Source organism: Polypterus senegalus, chromosome 1 (genome assembly GCF_016835505.1).
Source record: "Polypterus senegalus isolate Bchr_013 chromosome 1, ASM1683550v1, whole genome shotgun sequence".
NCBI classification, from domain to species: Eukaryota; Metazoa; Chordata; class Cladistia; order Polypteriformes; family Polypteridae; genus Polypterus; species Polypterus senegalus.
Genome location: NC_053154.1, coordinates 159,109,358 through 159,129,752, shown reverse-complemented (window position 1 = coordinate 159,129,752; position 20,395 = coordinate 159,109,358). Strand labels below are relative to the sequence as shown.

General features: G+C 39.6%; 1 protein-coding gene across 1 annotated transcript in view; it reads left to right on the top strand.

Moving 5' to 3' along the window:
• Nucleotides 1-20,395, top strand: part of slc2a2 (solute carrier family 2 member 2) — a 45,229-nt gene that overhangs the window by 2,864 nt on the left and 21,970 nt on the right. The window contains exons 2-4 of the mRNA XM_039761334.1: nt 5,155-5,250; nt 17,043-17,227; nt 20,124-20,248. Of these exons, the coding sequence (XP_039617268.1) occupies nt 5,155-5,250; nt 17,043-17,227; nt 20,124-20,248 (406 nt within the window). The remainder of the gene's footprint in view (nt 1-5,154; nt 5,251-17,042; nt 17,228-20,123; nt 20,249-20,395) is intronic.

Here is a 20,395-nt window from a genome sequence, read left to right as displayed (position 1 = left end):
CAATTTGTGCTATAGCAGCTCTTCTCTGGGATCAGAACAGGCAGGCTCGCCTTCACTTCCCACTCACATCAGCACTTTGGCACTTGTGACAATATCACCGGTTCACCAGTTATCCTTCCTTAGTACTAACCACTGCATACTGGGAACACACTACAAGACCTGGGGTTTTGGAGATGCTCTGAATCAGTCATCTAGCCATCAGAGATTGGCACTTGTCAAAGCTGCTCAGATCTTTATGCATACCTATATTTCCTTCTTCCAAAACATCACCATCAAGAACTGATGTTATTCACTTCATCTGTCAGTGGTTTTAATGTTGAGCCTGATCAGTGTATACATACTGTACCTTTTCTCAGTTCTACCTCACACTTCAATTCTGGTGCAAGCCAGCATCTGTGTGGTGTTGACATGTCCCCACTCCCCACCTTTTTCCAGCATCCTAGTGCCCTAAAGTGTTTGGTTAGTTGGTAAATAAAAACTGCCAAGTGTCAGTTAAGTGCTGGCCAGACAATCAACAGGAAACATCAGCCATGAGTGCCTCCTACCATGAGCCCAATGAAACCAAGAAACTTCGGATCCTCTTTGATCCAAATATGAATGGATGGTCTTAATTCATAATGTTCATATTATTCAAGCGACGCTGATGCACTTTCTAACTATGCTGTTTCATTGTGTAACACAATGTGAATTTATGAAAAAAAATCAAGTGACTTCCAAGTAATACACCAACCTAAGCCGACTTTTCTATCCCGATTAGTTCTGACCAGGGTTCCAAGGGGTTCTGGAGCTCAACCCAGCTAACACAGGGTGCAAGGTAGGAACAAACCCTGGACAGGGCATCAGTCCATGCACATACACATTCCAGCCATACACTAGGACCAATTTAGAGTCATCAGTCCTCCTAACCTATACGTCTTTGAACTGTGGGAGGAAACTGGAACATGCAGAGGAAACCCATGTAGAGAATATGCAAACTCCATGCTGGGAGGACGTGAACCTTGGTCTCTTTACTGTAAGGCGGCAGGGCCACCACTGTGCCACCATGCCGCCCAGCTTCTAAGTATATTCTAAATAACAAAATAAAACACAGTAGTATCAGCAACAAGGTATGTGACACCAAAAATAGGATTATTAATGCACAAACATTAAAGCTTTCATTTCAACTATTTAAAAATATGAATACACTTGTAGCACCTGAATTGAGATGAAACTACAGCAATACATCTCCAGCGAATGTTTAAAACTGATGCACTTTTTCACATTTCATTTGTACATCAGATTAAATTTTTCCTACGCTCTGAAATTCAGGTAGCAGGTCAATGTCAATGGTATGTCAGATTGCGATATTCTGAGAGGTTAATCTACTCCTGCACCTACATTTTGTATGATATTGATTGTGAAGACTAGGAGGCACCAGTGAGCCCCAAACTCCAAACGCAAACACACAAGGTAGTCCCAGTTCGGATAAAGGGGGTGTTCATTACAAATGCCTTGTAAACACAAGCACAAACACAAGTGTCTTCTTCCTTTCTCCTCCACTCAAGTGTTGCCCCCCTTCCTGCCATTTCAGACTCTCTTGGACACGGCAGTGCAGTCCCTTTTATTGAGGACCCGGGAGTACGTCTGCTGGGGATTGTTTCTCCATACAGCAGCCTCTTGTGGCACCCCCAGCAGGGCTGCATTACCGAACTATAATTCCCAGCATTCCCTGCTGGTGTCCAAACGGGCACCAATAGATAGATACATAGATAGATAGATAGATAGATACTTTATCAATCCCAAGGGGAAATTCACATTCAATATTCAGGGCTGCTGCCATCTAGTGCCATGGGGGATAAAAGTGGCCCCCATAGACAGTTCCTTCCTGTCCTTTTCTTCTATCCTGGCTAGGAAAGGTGCCAAAGGTATAATCGGATGGGCCATCTGTCCATCCACCAGGGGCTTCCCATTCCAGAATTCATTGAGCACAAGACATTATCCTGGCCAGAATGGGCCAGAGTGTCATCTTGATTGTAATCCACCAGAGACAAAGACTTCTTGATGGCGCTAAAGATGAAAAAGCCACCAAGGAAGTCTTACATGTGCTCCTTCCATTTTTTGGTAGAGAAGCCAGCAGTAGGATTCCCTTGTTACAAAGAAGTAAAGAGTCCTGGTGCAGAAAGAAAGATCATTGAGAAGATCATTCTTCTCTTTTGCTTGCCATCCTTGTGCCAGCCAGCAAACATCTGGCTGCATGGTGGTTAACACTGCTGCTGGAGAGCTGCAGAGCCTTATGTTCAGACCGTGCAGTGTGTGTCATCTGTGTATTCTATCTATGTTATTGTGGCTTGTCATTTCTTACCTCAAAGCTATTCAATACTAAACTTCAATTTAGGTAGTTTATGGATCTGTGGAGTGGCAGCAAAAAACAAACAAATAGATAAATGGTCCAGAGAGTGACCAACACTACTTTCCCACTAGCCACAACAAGTACAGAGCATACCAACAGAAGCAAATGTAAGACTAGAATGAAGATTTGTCATTATAAATACTGAAAAATACATACAACAATGTAAGCAACAATTTATAAAATCCTGTACTGCAGTGCACCCGTCCCCCACGTGGATTACAATACAAAACACGCAACAAATAAGCCACTTATGCACAAATAACAATTATAGTAATACTTTTATGGTGGTAAAAAAGTCCTTTAAATGTCTATCAAAAGAATCAATGTTTCCCTTAAATGTTCGTTATTGAGAGGGTTTCTCAAGGAAATACCATCTCTTCACGTATGTCTTCACCCAAATTTACAATCAAAAAGGATAAGGATCTCCTGTTATTTAAGTCCTCTTACCTGCTGCAGAAATGAGTCCCTGATGGCTCCCTGTAGGTGGGGTGGTTTTCCAAAATTCAAGGGCCTTCCTGTTTGGTGCTGATGTCTGCCCTCTCTTCTGTTTCGCTACTGCTCTTTAACCTTTTTTTTGGTATGGTCAGCAACTCCCCCTTTAAGCTCTTACTGGCCTCTAGGTCAGGTGCACCTTTCAAAAAAAGCCATAGGCTTCCAATACCTATTCAGACTCTTTACTATTACAGAAAAGGTTAAAGGTGCAAATAGACATTGGCACTAAATACATATGACAGCTGTTACAAGACGTCTTCCTCTCACCTGCAGTTCTCTGTCAGGTCAGGTTGGTATATGCCATCTCAGTTTTCATTTCCTGTCAGCCAAATGTTCAGCCCCATCAAGCTGAAAGGCAAGACTTCTGGATAATATAATAAAATCAAGTAACAGAACCCACATAATTACATTTTTAAATTGCTATAAGGACGTAGAAAGGGTATATGTTGTCATGATCGGTGGCTTTATGACACTCCTTTATATTTTAGCTTACTGCTAATTGACAGCTGTTTCCTAATAGATTAATAGATAGAACAGGGTTGCTATGACTAGTAGGATCTAAGCCCAAAAATGAATAGAAACCTTGTTAACCTTTAAGAATTATCTGGATGAAATATTAAGACAGCTTAGCGATTCACTAAACAAACAAACTTCCGTGGATCGATTGTTTGTCAGACTTCTTATGTTCTTATTTGGAAAAAAAACCAAAACTACACAAGGAGAATTTGTGATCCCCACACTAGCCCTAAGCTGGCTGGAGTTTGATTCAATTGTTAATCACTGCTTTGTTAATTTAAAACATTTTTAGCTAAAATTAATTTGTAACACATGCTATAATGATACACTACGTATGAGAGAGAACTGATAATATGTAGCCAGTATGGAGAACACATGACTACAAGAAGATAGAGTATCAAAACACTGTAAACATGAAAAAAGACATCCAAAATGATTTATCAGGGTGAAAAGTGTTACGTCAGTCAGCCTTTAAATGTGGTGTATATTTGCGAGAGTAGAGTTAGAAATGCAAAATCCAAGTGCCAACTGAAATTTTTCCTGTACTATACAGTTGCATGCACATGAGAAGGCTGAACTTACCAACTTATTTTTGCTCACAGCAAGCCACTTATTCAATATCAATATGATGATGCCATGTTCTTAAAGGTCTTTGCAAGAAAAATATTCCACAATGTGGTCAAACTTGGCAAATGCCCATGTTTAATACACAGGACCAACTATATGCAACTAGCATTTTAAAGGGTTCAGTCACATTGCACCACATTTATTTTCAGAGTTTTACAACAAAGGAGACTTCTGTATTAAACTGCAGGTGAATTGCAAAAGTACCATCCATCCATTCCGCTATATCCTAATTGCAGGGGTCTGCTGGAGCCAATCCCAGCCAACACAGGGCGCAAGGCAGGAAGCAAACCCTGGACAGGGTGCCAGCCCACCACAGGGCATGCACACACAAAGCACAATTTAGGATTGCCAATGCACCTAACCTGCAGGTCTTTGGACTGTGGGAGGAAACCGGAGCACCCAGAGGAAACTCATGCAGACACGGGGAGAACATGCAAACTCCACGCAGGGAGGACCCGGGAAGCGAACCCTGGTCTCCTAACTGTGAGGCAGCAGCGCTACCCACTGCGCCACCGCTTATTATTTATTGATTATATTACATATCTATTGACTATATTTATATATCTAGATTGCAAATACCATACACTGCATCAATGTTCATATTGCTAACTACACGTGAATATTGCTGCTACTTCTTTGTCTTGTCTTGTTTGTGTTTTCATTTTAAATTTAAATTTTAATTCTATTTTTAATGTAGTATTTGCATGTCATGTTGTTACTCTGTGGACCCTGAGCTTCACAATTTCGTCTATCTGTATACTTGTATATGGTTGAGATGACAATAAAGTTAACTTTGACTTTGAATTTGAAATTATGTTGGGCCATTTTAATTTTCACAGTTTTGTGATAAGACAAATTCCTTTGCTAAATTGCAGTTTACTTGTGCCTGACAAGGTGGGTAGAGAATCCACACTCATTGGTAAACTTGGCAAACTTTTTTATGTAATGCACAGGACCAACTTTTCTGTTTCAAATTGTACTCTGATGGGTAAAATAGCAATGGGACACTTCCATTTTCAAAATTCTGAGACAAGGCAGATACTTTTGTTAAACTGTAATTGAATCTTGCCTGACATGTGCATGTGAACTGAAAGTGACATTAACAGTCTTGATGTGTGTGCTTACTACAGCAGATATCTGGGACGCTTATTCTTGCAGTGCTCACAGCTGTCCTTGGATCTTTTCAATATGGATACAGTACTGGAGTTATCAACGCTCCACAGAAGGTAAGATGACAGAATAAGAAAGATGATTTAGGTGTTAATATTTTTGTAATGATATGAGTCACTTGTCTGTTTCAGACAGAAACTATTAATGCGACTCCATGCTGAGCCTTTGTACTTTTTATACCTGAGGACTACTGAGTCATATTTTTCTGACAAGAGTCACATCATCTTTCTGAACATCCCTGTTATTTAAAGTGGAAAACAGTAGTTTTCAAAAAATAAGACTACTTAATCTGCTACAAAATGTATCGAGTCTCCATTTTTTTTTTCGCAGACACTAAATATGATTTGTCTGGGAATTCTTTTATGTTTTCTTCCTCATTCCATTACAGGTTTAAATAAGCGGTGACTTTAAATCAACATCTTTGATTAGGGTTAGGGTTAGGGTTAGTTTCTTTCCTTGTGACTGCTGTTGCTCTAATACGTTTATTACCCTGAAACCCATTATTAGAAAAAAGAATGAATATTACCCTGGTAGGTCACCTCTTCACAATTGCTTCAGTTCAGTTCTCCATGCTCATCACTCTTTCAGCAGCAGTAAGCACTGAATGGAGGGAGAAGATTAGAGATTAGAAAGCCGGTTAAACTATTTGGGCTCTTTACTTCACTTCATTTTCACTCCAGCTATTTTGGTGAGTGCTTGAAGTGGTAACAAATGATTGCTGGTACTCTCTGCTTTCATAGGTTGCTTAATTCTGCTCAGAATGCTTTTCAAAATGTCAGTATGTTTTAACTGGGATTTTGAGTGCTGCTCATAGTATATTATATAGAAGAGCTTGGTCCCCCTTTGAATTTTGAGTGCACTAATATACATCACTCTTGGAGGACAGAGAGCAAGGAGCTGGTACACAGCAGTATGCAACCATTTATTGCATTTATTTTGCCAATGAAAAAGAAAAATGCAGGTACATTGTGTACTGCCCCGATTCAGACCTTGGTGGTGGAAACATATCAAACTAGAACGGCCTGCCCAGCATTTCCTCAATGACCTATTCCATCATCTCCTGTGAAATTCTTAAATCCTTGCAACCTGTTTTGACCATGTTAACTGTAATAAACCATAATTTCTAATTTAGGGCGATGTTAGGGTAAGAGTATAAATTATCATTATCCAGATGAAGTCTTCCTTCTCACAAGTAACCCATTGATGCATTCATTTTCTGAGGCCTGCTCCAGTTTAGACCAATAATAGTCTGAAGCAATGGGGATTCATTTGTCTCATGCAGCACTCAGTACACTCACTGAAAATTGTTTTATTAAGCGCCATGAATTCCCAATGAAAATTAGCAAACCAATAAGTGACTGAATGACAATATAGTTTGAAACATGAACTTCTTTGGAAGAGGATGGATGGATGGATGAACTTCTTTGCTTTATCTTCTTCTCGGTGCTTAACTGAAACAACCTAATTTGTACCATCATGATTATAATGAGCAAATCTTTGGAATAAAAAAATCTATTGAATCAAAAAAGAGAAGCACTGGGAGTCTGCATGACAGTCTGTCTGCAATGGTGGGGGGATGCGGGACTTGTTATGGTGTAATTGTAACTTCTCTGGTCTTACAGCATTTGATGTGTCGAACATTTTATCCAGATTCAGACATTGTGTTAAAATAACAATTACGTTTATCGGCTTCAGTAGACAGGAATACATTTTGCATGGCTAGCTGTATTCTGCATTCCACTATCTGCTTGACTTTACTGTCACATGTGTCAGTAAAGTCAGCAAAACATTTAAGCAATTACAAAATCTAATAAAAAGAAAAGAATTTCAGAAAGAACAGAGAAATAATATGGTGAAAGCAAAGCACAGTACTTCAAGAAGTCTTTGGTTTCAGTGAAATCGTCACGAGAGTTCATTTGTGTAGAAGATGCAGAACTGAATGTATTTTCAATTAATTAATAAATTTAATACTTATCAAATTCTGTTATCAAAAACAATGTATAACTGTGGTACTCAGGGTCTTTATTAATAGCAAGTCTTCATTTTTATCTGAGGTTTTTCTTTATGTCTTGTGAAAGACATAAGAGATATACTACTTTAAAAAATGAAATACAGGTCAGGGTGGGTTCCTGTCTCATGCTTGGTGTTGCTGGGATAGGATCAAGTTGTATGCAAATTCTCAATTAAAATAGGATGGAATAGAAAATGCATGGACATTGTTGGATTAAATATTGTAATTCTAGCTTTAAGTAATATAGGGCACATTTTTCATTTCATCATCATCTTCATTATAATTATTTGTTTCTGCTTTTGCCAGTGTGAATCCCGTTAAGCTAACCAGGATATCATTCCCCAAACCTTCCGATGGAAACACTCATATGTGACCTGGGTGTGCCCTTTGGCCTTTTCTTAGTAGATCATGCCTTCATGGACTGAGCCATCGATACAACGGATCTCATCATCAGTGTGTAGTTTTGTGGGAGTGTAGGCCAATTTGGGATTTGCAGTTTTTACCGCAGATGTCACAGGTAAAAACACCACTGGCTAGCTGTCTTGCTGCTTTTTTCCTTTGCATACTTCTTGCTTCCAGCTGTGCAAGTCTGCTCATCTCAAAGTGCTGGACACCTTCATGACAGATTCGTCGCCAGGTGGACCAGTTCAGAGTGAGCTGATAAAATTGTTTCATAAGACCACACATCTTCAAGTTGGCTTTGAGAGTGTCCTTATATTGGAGAAAAGGATGCCCGACTAAGCGATGGCCATTTGACAACTGTCCAAAGAAGATTTGTTTTGGGATCCGAGAATCTGACATACGCACCACATGTCCTGCCCACTGTAGCTGTGCAGCTTTGATGACTGCCTTGATGCCATGCATACCACTTTTGCGCAAAAACACCTCTGTATTTGGGACCAGGTCTTGCCACTTCACATGAATGATTCTGTGGAGACAGCGTAGATGGAACTGGTCTAGCTTCTTCAGATTGCGGTGATACAGTGTCCACGTTTCACATCCATATAATAAAGTTGTTAGGACAATGGCTCTATATATTGCCAGTTTTGTGGACAGTGTAACTCCCATGTTCATTCCAGGGGCAATTCTGAAGTTTACCAAAAGATGCGCTGGCTTTGGCGAGTCTTGCAGAAATATCATGGTCATTGCCCGCAGAACTGCTCAGGACACTGTGTAGGTAAGTAAACATGTCTACATATACAAGTGCTGTCTCATCAACAGTCATTGCTTGTTGTTGGAGGTGACTTCTGGAAGATGCCTGAACCATGACTTCTGTCTTCTTGAGACTGACAGTGAGACCAAAATGTTTGGCTGCACTGGCAAAGCAATTCATCAAGCCCTGTAGGTCATCCAAAGAATAAGCCATGAGAGCACAATCATCGGCAAATAGGAGGTCACATATGATAGCATTATGGACTTTGGACTTGGCCTGTAAGTGGCTAACATTGAAGATGTCATCATCTGCTCTGAACTGTACTGGAATACCAATGTTGCAATCTTTGAAAGCTATATACAGCAAAAATGAGAAGAAGATGCTGAACAGGAGTGGAGGAAGCATGCAGCCCTGTTTCGTGCCATTGGGGACCATGAATTCCTGTGACATTTTGTCATCCTCAGTGATGCAAGCTTTCATGCCATCATGAAATGAAGAGACAATATTCGCCAGATTTGTGGGACAGCCAATTTTATGCAGAATGAGCCAAAGTCCTTTTCTTTTTACAGAATCAAGGGCTTTGGTGAGATCAGTAAACACAGCCATCAGGTCTTTGTTTTGTTCGCGGCACTTCTCCTGAAGCTGTCTTGCAGCAAACATCATGTCCATGGTGCTACGCCTAGGACGGAAGCCACACTGACTCTCAGGCAGTATGCCATTTTCGGACACGTGCATGTATAATCTGTTCTTGATCACATGTGCAAGTATTTTGCCAGGGATAGATAATAGGGCTATGCCTCGATGATCATCACATACTAAGCGATCCCCTTTACATTTGAATATGTGAACTATCTGTGCATCCTTGAAATCTTGTGGTACTGCCTCCTTTCCCCAAATCTGCACAAACAGTTGTGTTAGTTTGCATGCTAGCTGGTGGCCCCCATACTTAAACACTTCTTGAATGAGACCATCTACTCCTGATGCCCTTCCAGACACCATACATTTGATGGCATGTGAGACTTCATGCTCAGATGGGGGTATACCAAGGTTGTCAGCTATCTGTTTCTGTGGTATTTCAGCTAGCACACTCCCATCAAACAAGGATTCTTGGTTTAATACTGCTTGAAAGTGTTTGGCCCAACATTCCAAGATCTTATTTCGATCCGTGATCGGTGAACTGCCATCTTTGGATCGCACAGGTACACTGCTAGAGTCACGTGGTCCATACACGGCTTTCAGGTCATTGTAGAATGCCTTCATGTCATGATGATTTGCTGCTGCTTGAAGTTCAATGGTTTTAGCTGCCCATCACTGTTCCTTCATTGCATAAAGCTTGTCTTGGGCCTAATTTCATGAAGTAGAATATGCTTGTCTTATGTCAGTGCAATTTTTGTTGTTGATCCAGAGTAGATGTGTGGCATGCATTCTATCTAACAGCACATGGGCTTCAGAATCCTGTTCATTCAACCAGTCTGTTGCCCATTTTATGGAAACCGACCACGCCTGCAGCACAGCTATACACTGTGTTCTTAAACTGGTCCCAGTCACCACAGCCTTCACCAGTGTCAGCCAACTTGGATGTAAGTTCTAATTGTAGCTTCAGCTGTGTTTCTGGGTTCTTAAGTGAAGCTACGTTCAATTTCCTCACTGCTGTTGCATGACGCTGTCTGTGTGGTAGGCAGATTGACAAGAAGACGGAACAACATACTAGTCTACGGGCATGACCTGTGTCAAATGAACTTCTCTGGCATTCCTTACTAATACAAATCAAGCATGTGCCAGTGTTTCGAACGAGGGTGCATCCATGTTGTTTTATACTTGTTTGCTTGCTTGAAGACTGTGTTCGTAACCATCAGTTAATGTTTGGCACACAACTCCAACAACAGGGTGCCGTTTGAGTTCTTGTTACCAACACCATGGCGCCCAAGTACTCTTTTCCAGGTCTTATATTCATGGCCTACACGTGCATTGAAGTCTCCAAGCACAAACAGCTTGTTCTTAAATGGGACAGAAGAAATGGTTTTAGTCAGCTTGCGTAGAATACTTCTTTGTCTTCATTAATTGCTGTCATTGTTGGTGCATAAATGGACAGCAATTTGGTTTGCCCCACTTGAGGCAGATAAAACATCATGGACATCAGGTGTGTTGAGATGACAACTGGTGAAGCAGACAGCTTCGTAGCTATGGACTGTTTAAGAGCAAAACCAACACCACCCTGTCTAGGTATGCCTTCTGGTTGTCCAATGCAGTAAAAGGTATATCCACCTCCAGCTTCTCTGAACTGTGAGTAACCAGAAATACGTGTTTCGCTGAGTGCAGCAATGTTGACATTGTATCGAGATAGCTCTCAGGCAATTATTGCTGTCCTTAGCTCATGACTATCTGTGTTGTTGAGAAGGGTATGGACATTCCATGTAGCCAAACAAAGTGTTGACGATTATTCTTACTCTTGCTCAGGTTTCGACCGCAAACTGAATATCCAACTGGTCACAGTCTACCAGTAGGAGGAGATGGAACTAGCATTTGTTTGAGGAATCTTTTCTAGCCTCGCCTTCTTCTCGAAGAGAGCAGTGCTATCCCTAAATAAGGCTGCTCTGCCACTCAAGCAGGACACGGATGTTGCAGTAGTTCCTGGTCTACAACGAGTGGCCATCACACCGGAGCCACAGGTTTGCGACTAGACACTCCCAGTGGTATCCTCCATCTGTGCCCGTTGCCACTGTCCCATTGCTGCAGGACTTGAAAAAGACGCACCCACACCACCAATAATATACCTTCACTTGGTGTGGATTATAGTGAGAGATGCTTGTGCAATAAATCTCACTCTCTCTTGGCACATGAACCAATGTCCACAGGCATGAAGATCATGACGTGTGGTCTAATAAGTGTGCCTGCAGCAGGCTGACCAAAACTGCAGTCGAGTTGACGTGCTGAATCACCCTTCTGACCATGTAGTCTGTCAAAGCTGCCTGCTTACTTCACTGTTGCTTGTGATAGCCGTCATTTTCAGGGTTCTCTTTGAGCCTGTCCACCTCGCATAACGCCTTAAGTGGTACTTCAGCCGAGGCCTTCTCCACTGATGGCATACCCTCAAAGATCTATCCCCTACTTGACGTTACACCCCCACACCACTGTGAGGTACAGGTCGTTTTTTTTTGGAGGACCATGCCATGTGGAGATCATGTCTTACATATCCCCCAAAGGAGTTGTCTTAAGTTTGAACATTAGAACAATCTAGACAAGAACAAGCCATTCAGGCCAACAAAACCTGTCAATCCTATCCATTTGTTTCTTCCAAAATAACACCAAATTGAGTTTTGAAGATTCCTAAAGTCCTACTGTCTGCCACACTACTTGGTAATTTATTCAATGCGTCTATGGTTCTCAGTGTAAAGAAAAACTTCCTAATATTTGTGCCAAATATACCTTTAACAAGTTTCTAACTGTGTTCCTGTGTTCTTGATTAACTCATTTTGAAGTAATAGTCTTAATCTTCTGTACTAATTCCTTTCCCACTCACTGGGTGTGTTGTCTGCTCACTGGTCAAGTGATTCTGATTGTTGGTGGCACAGCCTTTTATTCCACACTCCAGTGTTTGACACAGCATATTGACACTTTCAAAAAAATAAAAACATATTTTTCAACCCATTCTGTTCAATACTATAACAGAATGTATATGCCTGTGTACACGTTCACTGTATATCAAACTAAATGCCCACAGAAAATTTACAATCAACTTCCAATATCACTTGTCTTTTAAGTTATACCGACTGGGAGCCCGATCGAATCAGGCTACAAATTCTACGTTTGTGAAATCCATACTTTCTCTGCAAATAATTTTTTGTTTTTTTAAGTCCTTGAAATGATTTTGTTATCATGGCACTGATTTGTGCTTAAAATAGACCTTTTCGGCTGATGTAATGAAGAGCTTCCTGTTTAAACGGGGCTGCGAGATGTGAACTCAGCTCTTTGGCGCACCTCATATGATTTTTCCTTGCAAACAAATTTTCAAAACAAACCATATTTTATGACTCTAATCAGAGTCGGAGTAATAATTATGTTGCCGTGGTCATTTTAGATCTGAAATCGGCTAAAATTTAAACAATGACCGTTGTTAATACCCAGCCTTCATTACTCAGCCAATAGATGTCAGAAGGACGGATGCCAAAACCGAACTGCCCAAAGATAGATTTGGACGTACCAAGCAAATGGCGATACGTTCTAAATTACTTATGGTTCCAGAGCTGTCGAAGGGTTTAAGTCAGTCGACAATGTTAGTCCTGGAAAGTACGCCCCACCAAACCAAAGTTCCAAAAACCAACCGAACTTACTGTTATCTGCTTGAACCAACACCAACTTACTATACTCGGCCGTCCAGCGCGTCACTGAAGTATTCAAACATTTTTAGCCAATCGTGCAATACTGCATCCGTGTTTGCCACGTTATGTTCTAACTACAGAGGCAGAGTCCCATTGCATGGTTCTGACTTGTACTGAGTCAAAGTATTGATGTGAACTCCATACATACAGGGCATTGACGTGAACACCATACATAAGGGGTATTGATGAGAACACCATAAATACAGATAGTATCAAATTATATATATTATATAGATATTCTGAAAATTCCACATAGTGTCGTGGTTGAGAATTGCCTTACTTGATATTGTGAGGCAGGAACAACAGAACCACCATTCTGCCCTTTTACTGAAAGTATGTTTTAAAAATATATTTGTTTGACTTTTTAAAAATTGTTTTCCTTCTTGGAAATATTCATAAGTTCCAAATGCTTTAAGGGTAACTACAGGCACAAATCTTGTAGCAGCTAGTCGTTCTCTGTTTCATGCAGCCGCTTTCCTTTTATGACACTCTATGTTGGAGTCTGTCAATTAAGAATTTCCACAAATGTTTTTTTTTTTATTCTTGATAAGCATAGTGGAGTTGAGATTTGGTGTCAAATCATATTGGAAGAAATGTTACTGTAATTACTCTGTCACATGGTGCCTCCTAATCTGAAGAGGTAGTGACTCATCTTAAATAACCCAATCAAAAAAAAAAAGTAAGCAATGATATCTATAGTCACATGCACTCTTAAGGCTTTACTGAAAAGTCTTTTTAAAAAAAAATCTCTACTCTGCTAGAATGCTGGTGGAGAGTAATCAGCTTTCTGGCAAAAAGAAATTTTGACCCAACACTCCATTGCACATCACAGATCAGAACCGACTTGAACTGATAAGAGATTCAGAGGATGTAAATGAATCAGTAAAAAAGAGCCATCATCAGCAGTGTGGTGGTTGGCGTCAGGCATTGCAACATTTTCAGGGGTGATGTGCGAAGACACTCCACCAAGATGACAACTGTAATTCTTCATAGCCTTTCATGCAATTTTTATTGCCTCGGTCCTTAACAATCCTTATCTGTGGTATATTTAATGGTGACTGACTGTCACTGTCACAGGAAATTAGCTCAATTAATATATTGCGTTTTCATTAAATTATGTTTAATGAATTATTAATTATTGATAGCTGAAATGATCAAAAGCAATCATTGTTACTAATTAGTTATGTTTTATATTATTTTCCCAAAAATTGATCTCCACCATTTATAATTCACACTTCACAGAACACTGAATTTTCATTTATTAATTATGACTGTGTGTTTTATGTTTTGGGTGGCACAGTGGCACAGTAGTAGTGCTGCTGCCTCACAGTAAGGAGACCTGGGTTCACTTCCCAGGTCCTCCCTACATGGAGTTTGCATGTTCTCCCCGTGTCTGCGTGGGTTTCCTCTGGGTGCTCAGGTTTCCTCCCACAGTACAAAGATATGCAGGTTAGGTGCATTGGTGATCCTAAGTTGTCCCTATCGTGTGCTTGGTGTGTGGGTGTGTGTGTATGCCCTGTGGTGGGCTGGTGCCTTGCCTGGGGTTTGTTCCTGCCTTGCGCCCTGTGTTGGTTGTGATTATCTCCAGCAGACCCCGGTGACCCTGTAGTTAGGATATAACGGGTTGGATAATGGATGGATGGATATTTTATGTTTTAATAACCTCAGGGGGCATTGCAGCACAACAAATCCCAGGCACAACCCCACAGGCACAAGTCCTGGGTTTAAATAAAAGTGTTTAAACAAATAATTACTGTCACAAAGGCTTTTGCACAAACACAAGTTGAAAAACTTCTTTTCCTTTCTTTCTCTGCTCCCAGGTGAGCTTTGTCTTCTTCCATTCAAATCCAGCTCACCTGGATGATGCAGCGTGGCTCCTTTAAATCTTAAACCCAACACCAAGGCATGGCCTGTTGGAAGCACCTCTGGGTCACATGGAAACCCTACAAAGTAGCAATCACAGATCCCTGCAGCACCCCCGGGTAGCACCCACAGAACCCAACAAGGCGGCCCCCTTGAACTACAGTTCCCAGCATACCTTGTGGGTGTCCATACTGGTAGCACCGTCTGGGGATGCTCCACTTAATGTGTCAGGGGAACATGTAGCCCTGATAAGTTGTCTCCACCTGTCCTTCCTTCACTCTGGCCTCCTAGTCAGGTATTGTGAATTGGTCCAGCCTTGCCAGGATACCAGCATACCCACATCCACACTGGCATCTCCTGCCTGTTTCCTGGCAGAGGTAGGACAATTGTAACCTTCCTTCTTCTGCCTCTGAATGGCTGGCCTCCCGTCCAGATAAAGAATATTGCCACATCCTAAAGGAAGCCATCCATCACACAGTTAACATTTAATTTACAATTAAGGAATGTGTTATTTGGTTAAGCAATTATTTAGTAGTTTATTCATTTTAGTAATGCTTTTATGTTAAAGTTAAAAAGTAATCCATTAATTCATAGTACAACATGAAACCCATCTCTAAATCTGTGCAAAACAGATGTTTGCACAGATTTAAAGCCAAATGATACCTTAGACCAGTGTTTCTCAAACTCGGTCCTGGGGACCCCCTGTGGCTGCAGGTTTTTGTTCCAACCACATTCCTAATCAGTGACAACGCATGATAGCACTGATCTCATTTAATTAGCTGGTATTATTTTTATTTTTTATTTGACATTCAGAAGAGCATAGCAGCATGATTTTTACATTTATAAGACATTTATAAATATTTCTGCTTTTGCTATAGATTTAAATGCTTAACTTTCTTAATGTTGATTTCATTATACTTTGCCCTTTCTTTGTGCAGCTTTTCCCCCTTTATTGTATCTTAATAATGACAACTTAAAACGAGCAGATCAGACACACTGGCAAACAACACTGAATAATCAAAGGCTGCAACTACTTTAGCGTCAGACCCACTAATTAGTAAATAATGGATTAATTAAACAATTAGAACACCTTAAAAAGTAGAATGAAAATCAAGATGAAAATACTGTTAAAAAAAAAATACATTATTCCTATGTAACTGCTTGGTACATTTTAATACTTTTTCCCTAAACACAGAACTTGGGAAATATCAGTTCACTTAATTAGCCTAGGAGTTCAATTAAAAACAGAAGCTGGTTGGAACAAAAACCTGCAGTGACAAGGGATCCCCTGGAGCGATGTTGAGAACCCCTGCCTTAGACGAAGCCCAACAATGGTGTCCCCGTGGCCCTTCCATTGCTTAACTAACAAGACTTTGAGACTCAACAAATGCTGACGTTGAAGTAAGAAATATAAACTTACTGTAACTCATTTATGTAAAAATCCATAGAAACAAAATAAAGAGCTTAAGGGCCTATTACATATATCAGTTGATGTGTTAAATGCTACAGCCAACTGTATTTACATGGGAAGCAAAACTCTTACACCATGAGAAGGAAATACACAAGATATCTGATGACATCTTCAAAGCAGACTTTTAAAGTGTATCACATTTTTTAACAATGTCAATTAAAGTCAAACACAACAGATAAGGATAATTACAGAAAGATTTGAGTAAGTGAAAGATTTTAGGGCATATTAGCTGCGATTGGGGGACTTGAGGTGCCCTAAGCATGTGCTTATTTTACTTAATAGTTAAATAGGACACAACAAGCCCCAGACTATCAAAAATTTCCTTACTATTATTCAACTCCTGTGGAACAAATTGAACACGGAAAATATCGGTGAGTGTTTTATAACTTTTTAAAATACTTTTTAATTAGTTATTAGGGTAGAAAATGCATAGACTTACAATATGTATTGTGTTTTTCAATTCACAGAGGTATTCCTTCAAATGTTCCATTTCTTTTGGTTACGTAACATTGCGTTGTTGAACCTTCTTAATCCAGTTAAGGTTTCTCTTACAATTTGGGGTGTGGATGGCTGGAATCCAGTTACCACAAGGCAGGAAGCTGCTACAGACAGGGTGTCCCTCCATCACAGGGCTCATTCATGTACACAAGGCCAATTTAGAGATACCATTCAGCCTAACCTGCTGTCTCTGGCCATCTGTGGGGGGAAACTGGTAAACCTATGCAGAGAAAGGGAGGCCATGCAAACAACCAGCCAAACCAGCCATAGGATTCAAACCTAGAGCACTGGATCCATAAAGCAGCTGTGATACCACGACCCTACAGTGTCACCAGTATTTTTATTATTTTACAGAAATCAGCAGAACATTTAATAAAATGTTTTGGATGAAAGAAACTTAAATGTGTAGTGAAAAAAAGAATGATCACTGTGTAATTTAAGAATGTTAAAAAAGTTTTTTTTTCTTTTTGCAGATTATTGAAGCACATTACAGACTGGTATTGCACGGATTTCAGAATGAATCACTCATCTCCAATGAAAACACTGTATCTGTGCATCAGTCTGTTACCATGTACTGGTCCCTTTCAGTGGCCGTCTTCTCCATTGGAGGCATGCTCTCGTCATTTCTAGTTGGATGGGTTGCTGAAACACTGGGCAGGTAGAAAAGAACTTTCTTCTGGTTCTGATAGAAAATAATGAATAATCTGTAGTGAACAAGTTGGCAATAAGTAGAAATGGACTTTTGCATTACCTTAGAAACATTCAGCATCGTATCAAATTTCAGCATGCATGGACTTGTCAAGGGGTTAATAAATGTTGAACTGACCGCTGTTACCTAGAGATAAAGATCACTGTCAAAAGTAGAGTCCACTGCTTTGGTCAGCAATGATTTATTCTTTGTTGCATTTACTCATGTTTTCATTTTTGTTAATGAAACTAATCTCACACTCTTCCTGCCCCTTCAGCAGTAGAAAGGTGTGTCTTAATGTGATATGTTAATGCACATTTAATACATTAAAGGATATCAAAGGATGCATTTAATTAATTTTGCTCAATTGTCTCTTTGGTCCTTTAAAATTTTAAACGATAAGAAGAAACTGTAGGCTGTGAGCAGCGGTGTACCTTTAGTCAGTTTAGGCAGTGCAGTTGCACCAAGACCTACTGTGACAGCATGGTTGTTGTTTCACAAGGCTTTATTATTAAGCTGCTTACCCACCTGTATAAGAATAAGGAGGGTTAATGGCGTTATCACTCCCACAATTCCATGTTCAATTATGACAAGTGACCATTTATGCAGCTTACTGTATATGCCTAGTATATCTCATTGAAGATGATCATTTTTATTTAGATTTAATAATAGTAATAACTGATTATATTTATAAAGTGCTTTTCTGATCTATTCACGCCACTTTAAATAGACAGTGGGAATGACTTGAACCACCACCAATTTCTAGCATTCACATGGAAGATGTGACAGCAGTCATTCTTGCACCAGTACACTCACCACACATTAGCTATTAGGCGTTTTAGGGGTGAGAGAGATGGCCAGTTAGAGACAGGGGTGATTAGGGAGCTAGAAAGACCAGACTGTGATGGACGATTTAGCCAGGACATCCTGAAACATCCTACTTTTTTGAAAGATACTTAGGAATCTTTCATGACTACAGCAAGTCAGAATCTCAACTTTACATGTCATCTAAAGGACAGCACCAATTTGAAAGGAATAGTGTGGCCATTTCTGCACTGGGGCACCAGGGTCAACATGTAGACCACAGGCGCCTCCTGATGACCTCACCAACACCTCTTCCAGCAACAACACAATGTTTTTGTAGATGGTCTACAATCGAAGTACTGGCTGAGCCCAAACATGTTTAACTTCAAAAGGATTACCTGTACTGGTGTACAACTGGTATGACTGCTGGCTTAGAATTCATTTTACATGAGAGAGTCTATTTTTTCAAGGCTGATCAAATTCTAATTTATCCACTAGCTGTGAGTGAGGATAGTTATTTGAAACATTGTAAAGCATCTTCTCAAACCATCACAATTAATGTGTTTGTAGAAAATTACTAGCTACCTGGGATGTATTTCTAGAATTCACCTTGTCCTTGTGTGCAGGCTGCTTTATTTATCAGACTTTTCCATGCAAGTTCTAAATAAATATCTGTATTTATCTTTCTGTCTATATTAAAAGACATGTCTGACATTAAACATTAGAAGATACTATATAAATTCAGCTACACATACAGTACATACTCTCTCTGCCTCCCCATCTTCCTACCTCTGAATGTACACTGATTATGCACTTGTTTGGTCCACCTGCCTGTATATTTGCTTGCTTATTGAATGACAGCACCACATTGTCAAGTGCACATGCCTATTTTAAAATTATGGTAATTATTTGATTTGAATATTTTCTATCAGGCAGTTTTCTTATGATTTTTTTTCATGGGTACAGCCATTTTCTTAATGGCAGCAGTGTCCGCTGCTGTTTAAATGAGAGTAGCATACCATGTAACATGGGCATGGCAATGCAACACAATGACATCTTGCAATTACTTCATCACTATTTAAGATGGTGGCATACATTGAGATTCGTCTTAGTCTTGGGATTCATTTCAGAAATAGGAACTTTAAAGATATTTGGAGAAAAGACTATAGACCAGATTTAAAGCTTTGTTCTGTTAATGTGACTCTAGTGTTTGGCTTCTCATTTTGAATTACAATACTCGTTTTTTGTATCAATTTTCTGGTGATAGATTTTTGCCTGCCACTCGACTCTGTTTATAGTTAAGAACATTTGAAAGGCCTTTAACTCCAAACAGATCAAGTGTATGGTCAGTTGAAACTGTCTAAATGAATCTCTGATCTCTAACTGTAATTTTCAGTATTTCATGCATTACATACAGTAAAAATGTTATTTGATTTAATTTTATCCTCAATTATTATTATCCTATATTATTATTCAGAGTTTCTCAGTTGCTTCCTCATTCCATAGATGTCTGCTTTAAACAAAATGTTTCAATATATTGTACTCCCCTCCTTGTTTTCAAAAGCTTCAAAATCTATACATATTCTCCCTGTTCTCAGCTTCTCCGTGTAATAAACTTGAGATCAATTTGGCGGAGGTAGCAGTCATTTGCAATGGTCATCATTTGATTTTACTCTTCTGTTCTGTCAAAAGAAGCTCCCCATCAATTTTTACAAAACTGAAATCACCAACTATGACCAAATCATTGATGCATATATATCTTTAACCAAGTATTAATAATTTGTTTGCCTTCAATCACCAGATCACGAGCTATACTTTTCTTTACCACCCTCGCCCAGCATGATGCTGACATCTTTCCTTTTTTGTTGTTTTTTATTACGTAGTCTGTGATCATAGTAGATATGCAAGGTTAATTTGGTCTTCAAATAACCAAAACATCATTTTACACCAATTCATTAGTTACATCACTTCATTTGTCTGAAGAACAAATGACCTCTACTTGAGTATAAAAATTTTGTTCCTAACTATAAACACTGACTGACATTTTGTGCTTTTGTTCCAGGGTAAAAGGAATGCTAGCTATAAATATTCTAGCCATTTTGGGGAGTCTGTTAATGGGATTGGCTAAATTTGGCCCTGCACACATAATGATCATTGCAGGACGAACAGTACTTGGGCTTTACTGTGGTAAGAGTTATTTACGTAATATATATGCAATATAATATGCAATATCCTTTGTGCTAATGTTCCTTAAAATATTAAAAGCCAATAGAATTTAAGTAAATTATAAAGACTCTTTATTGATAAATAATTCATATTGTTACCTTCTTTAAT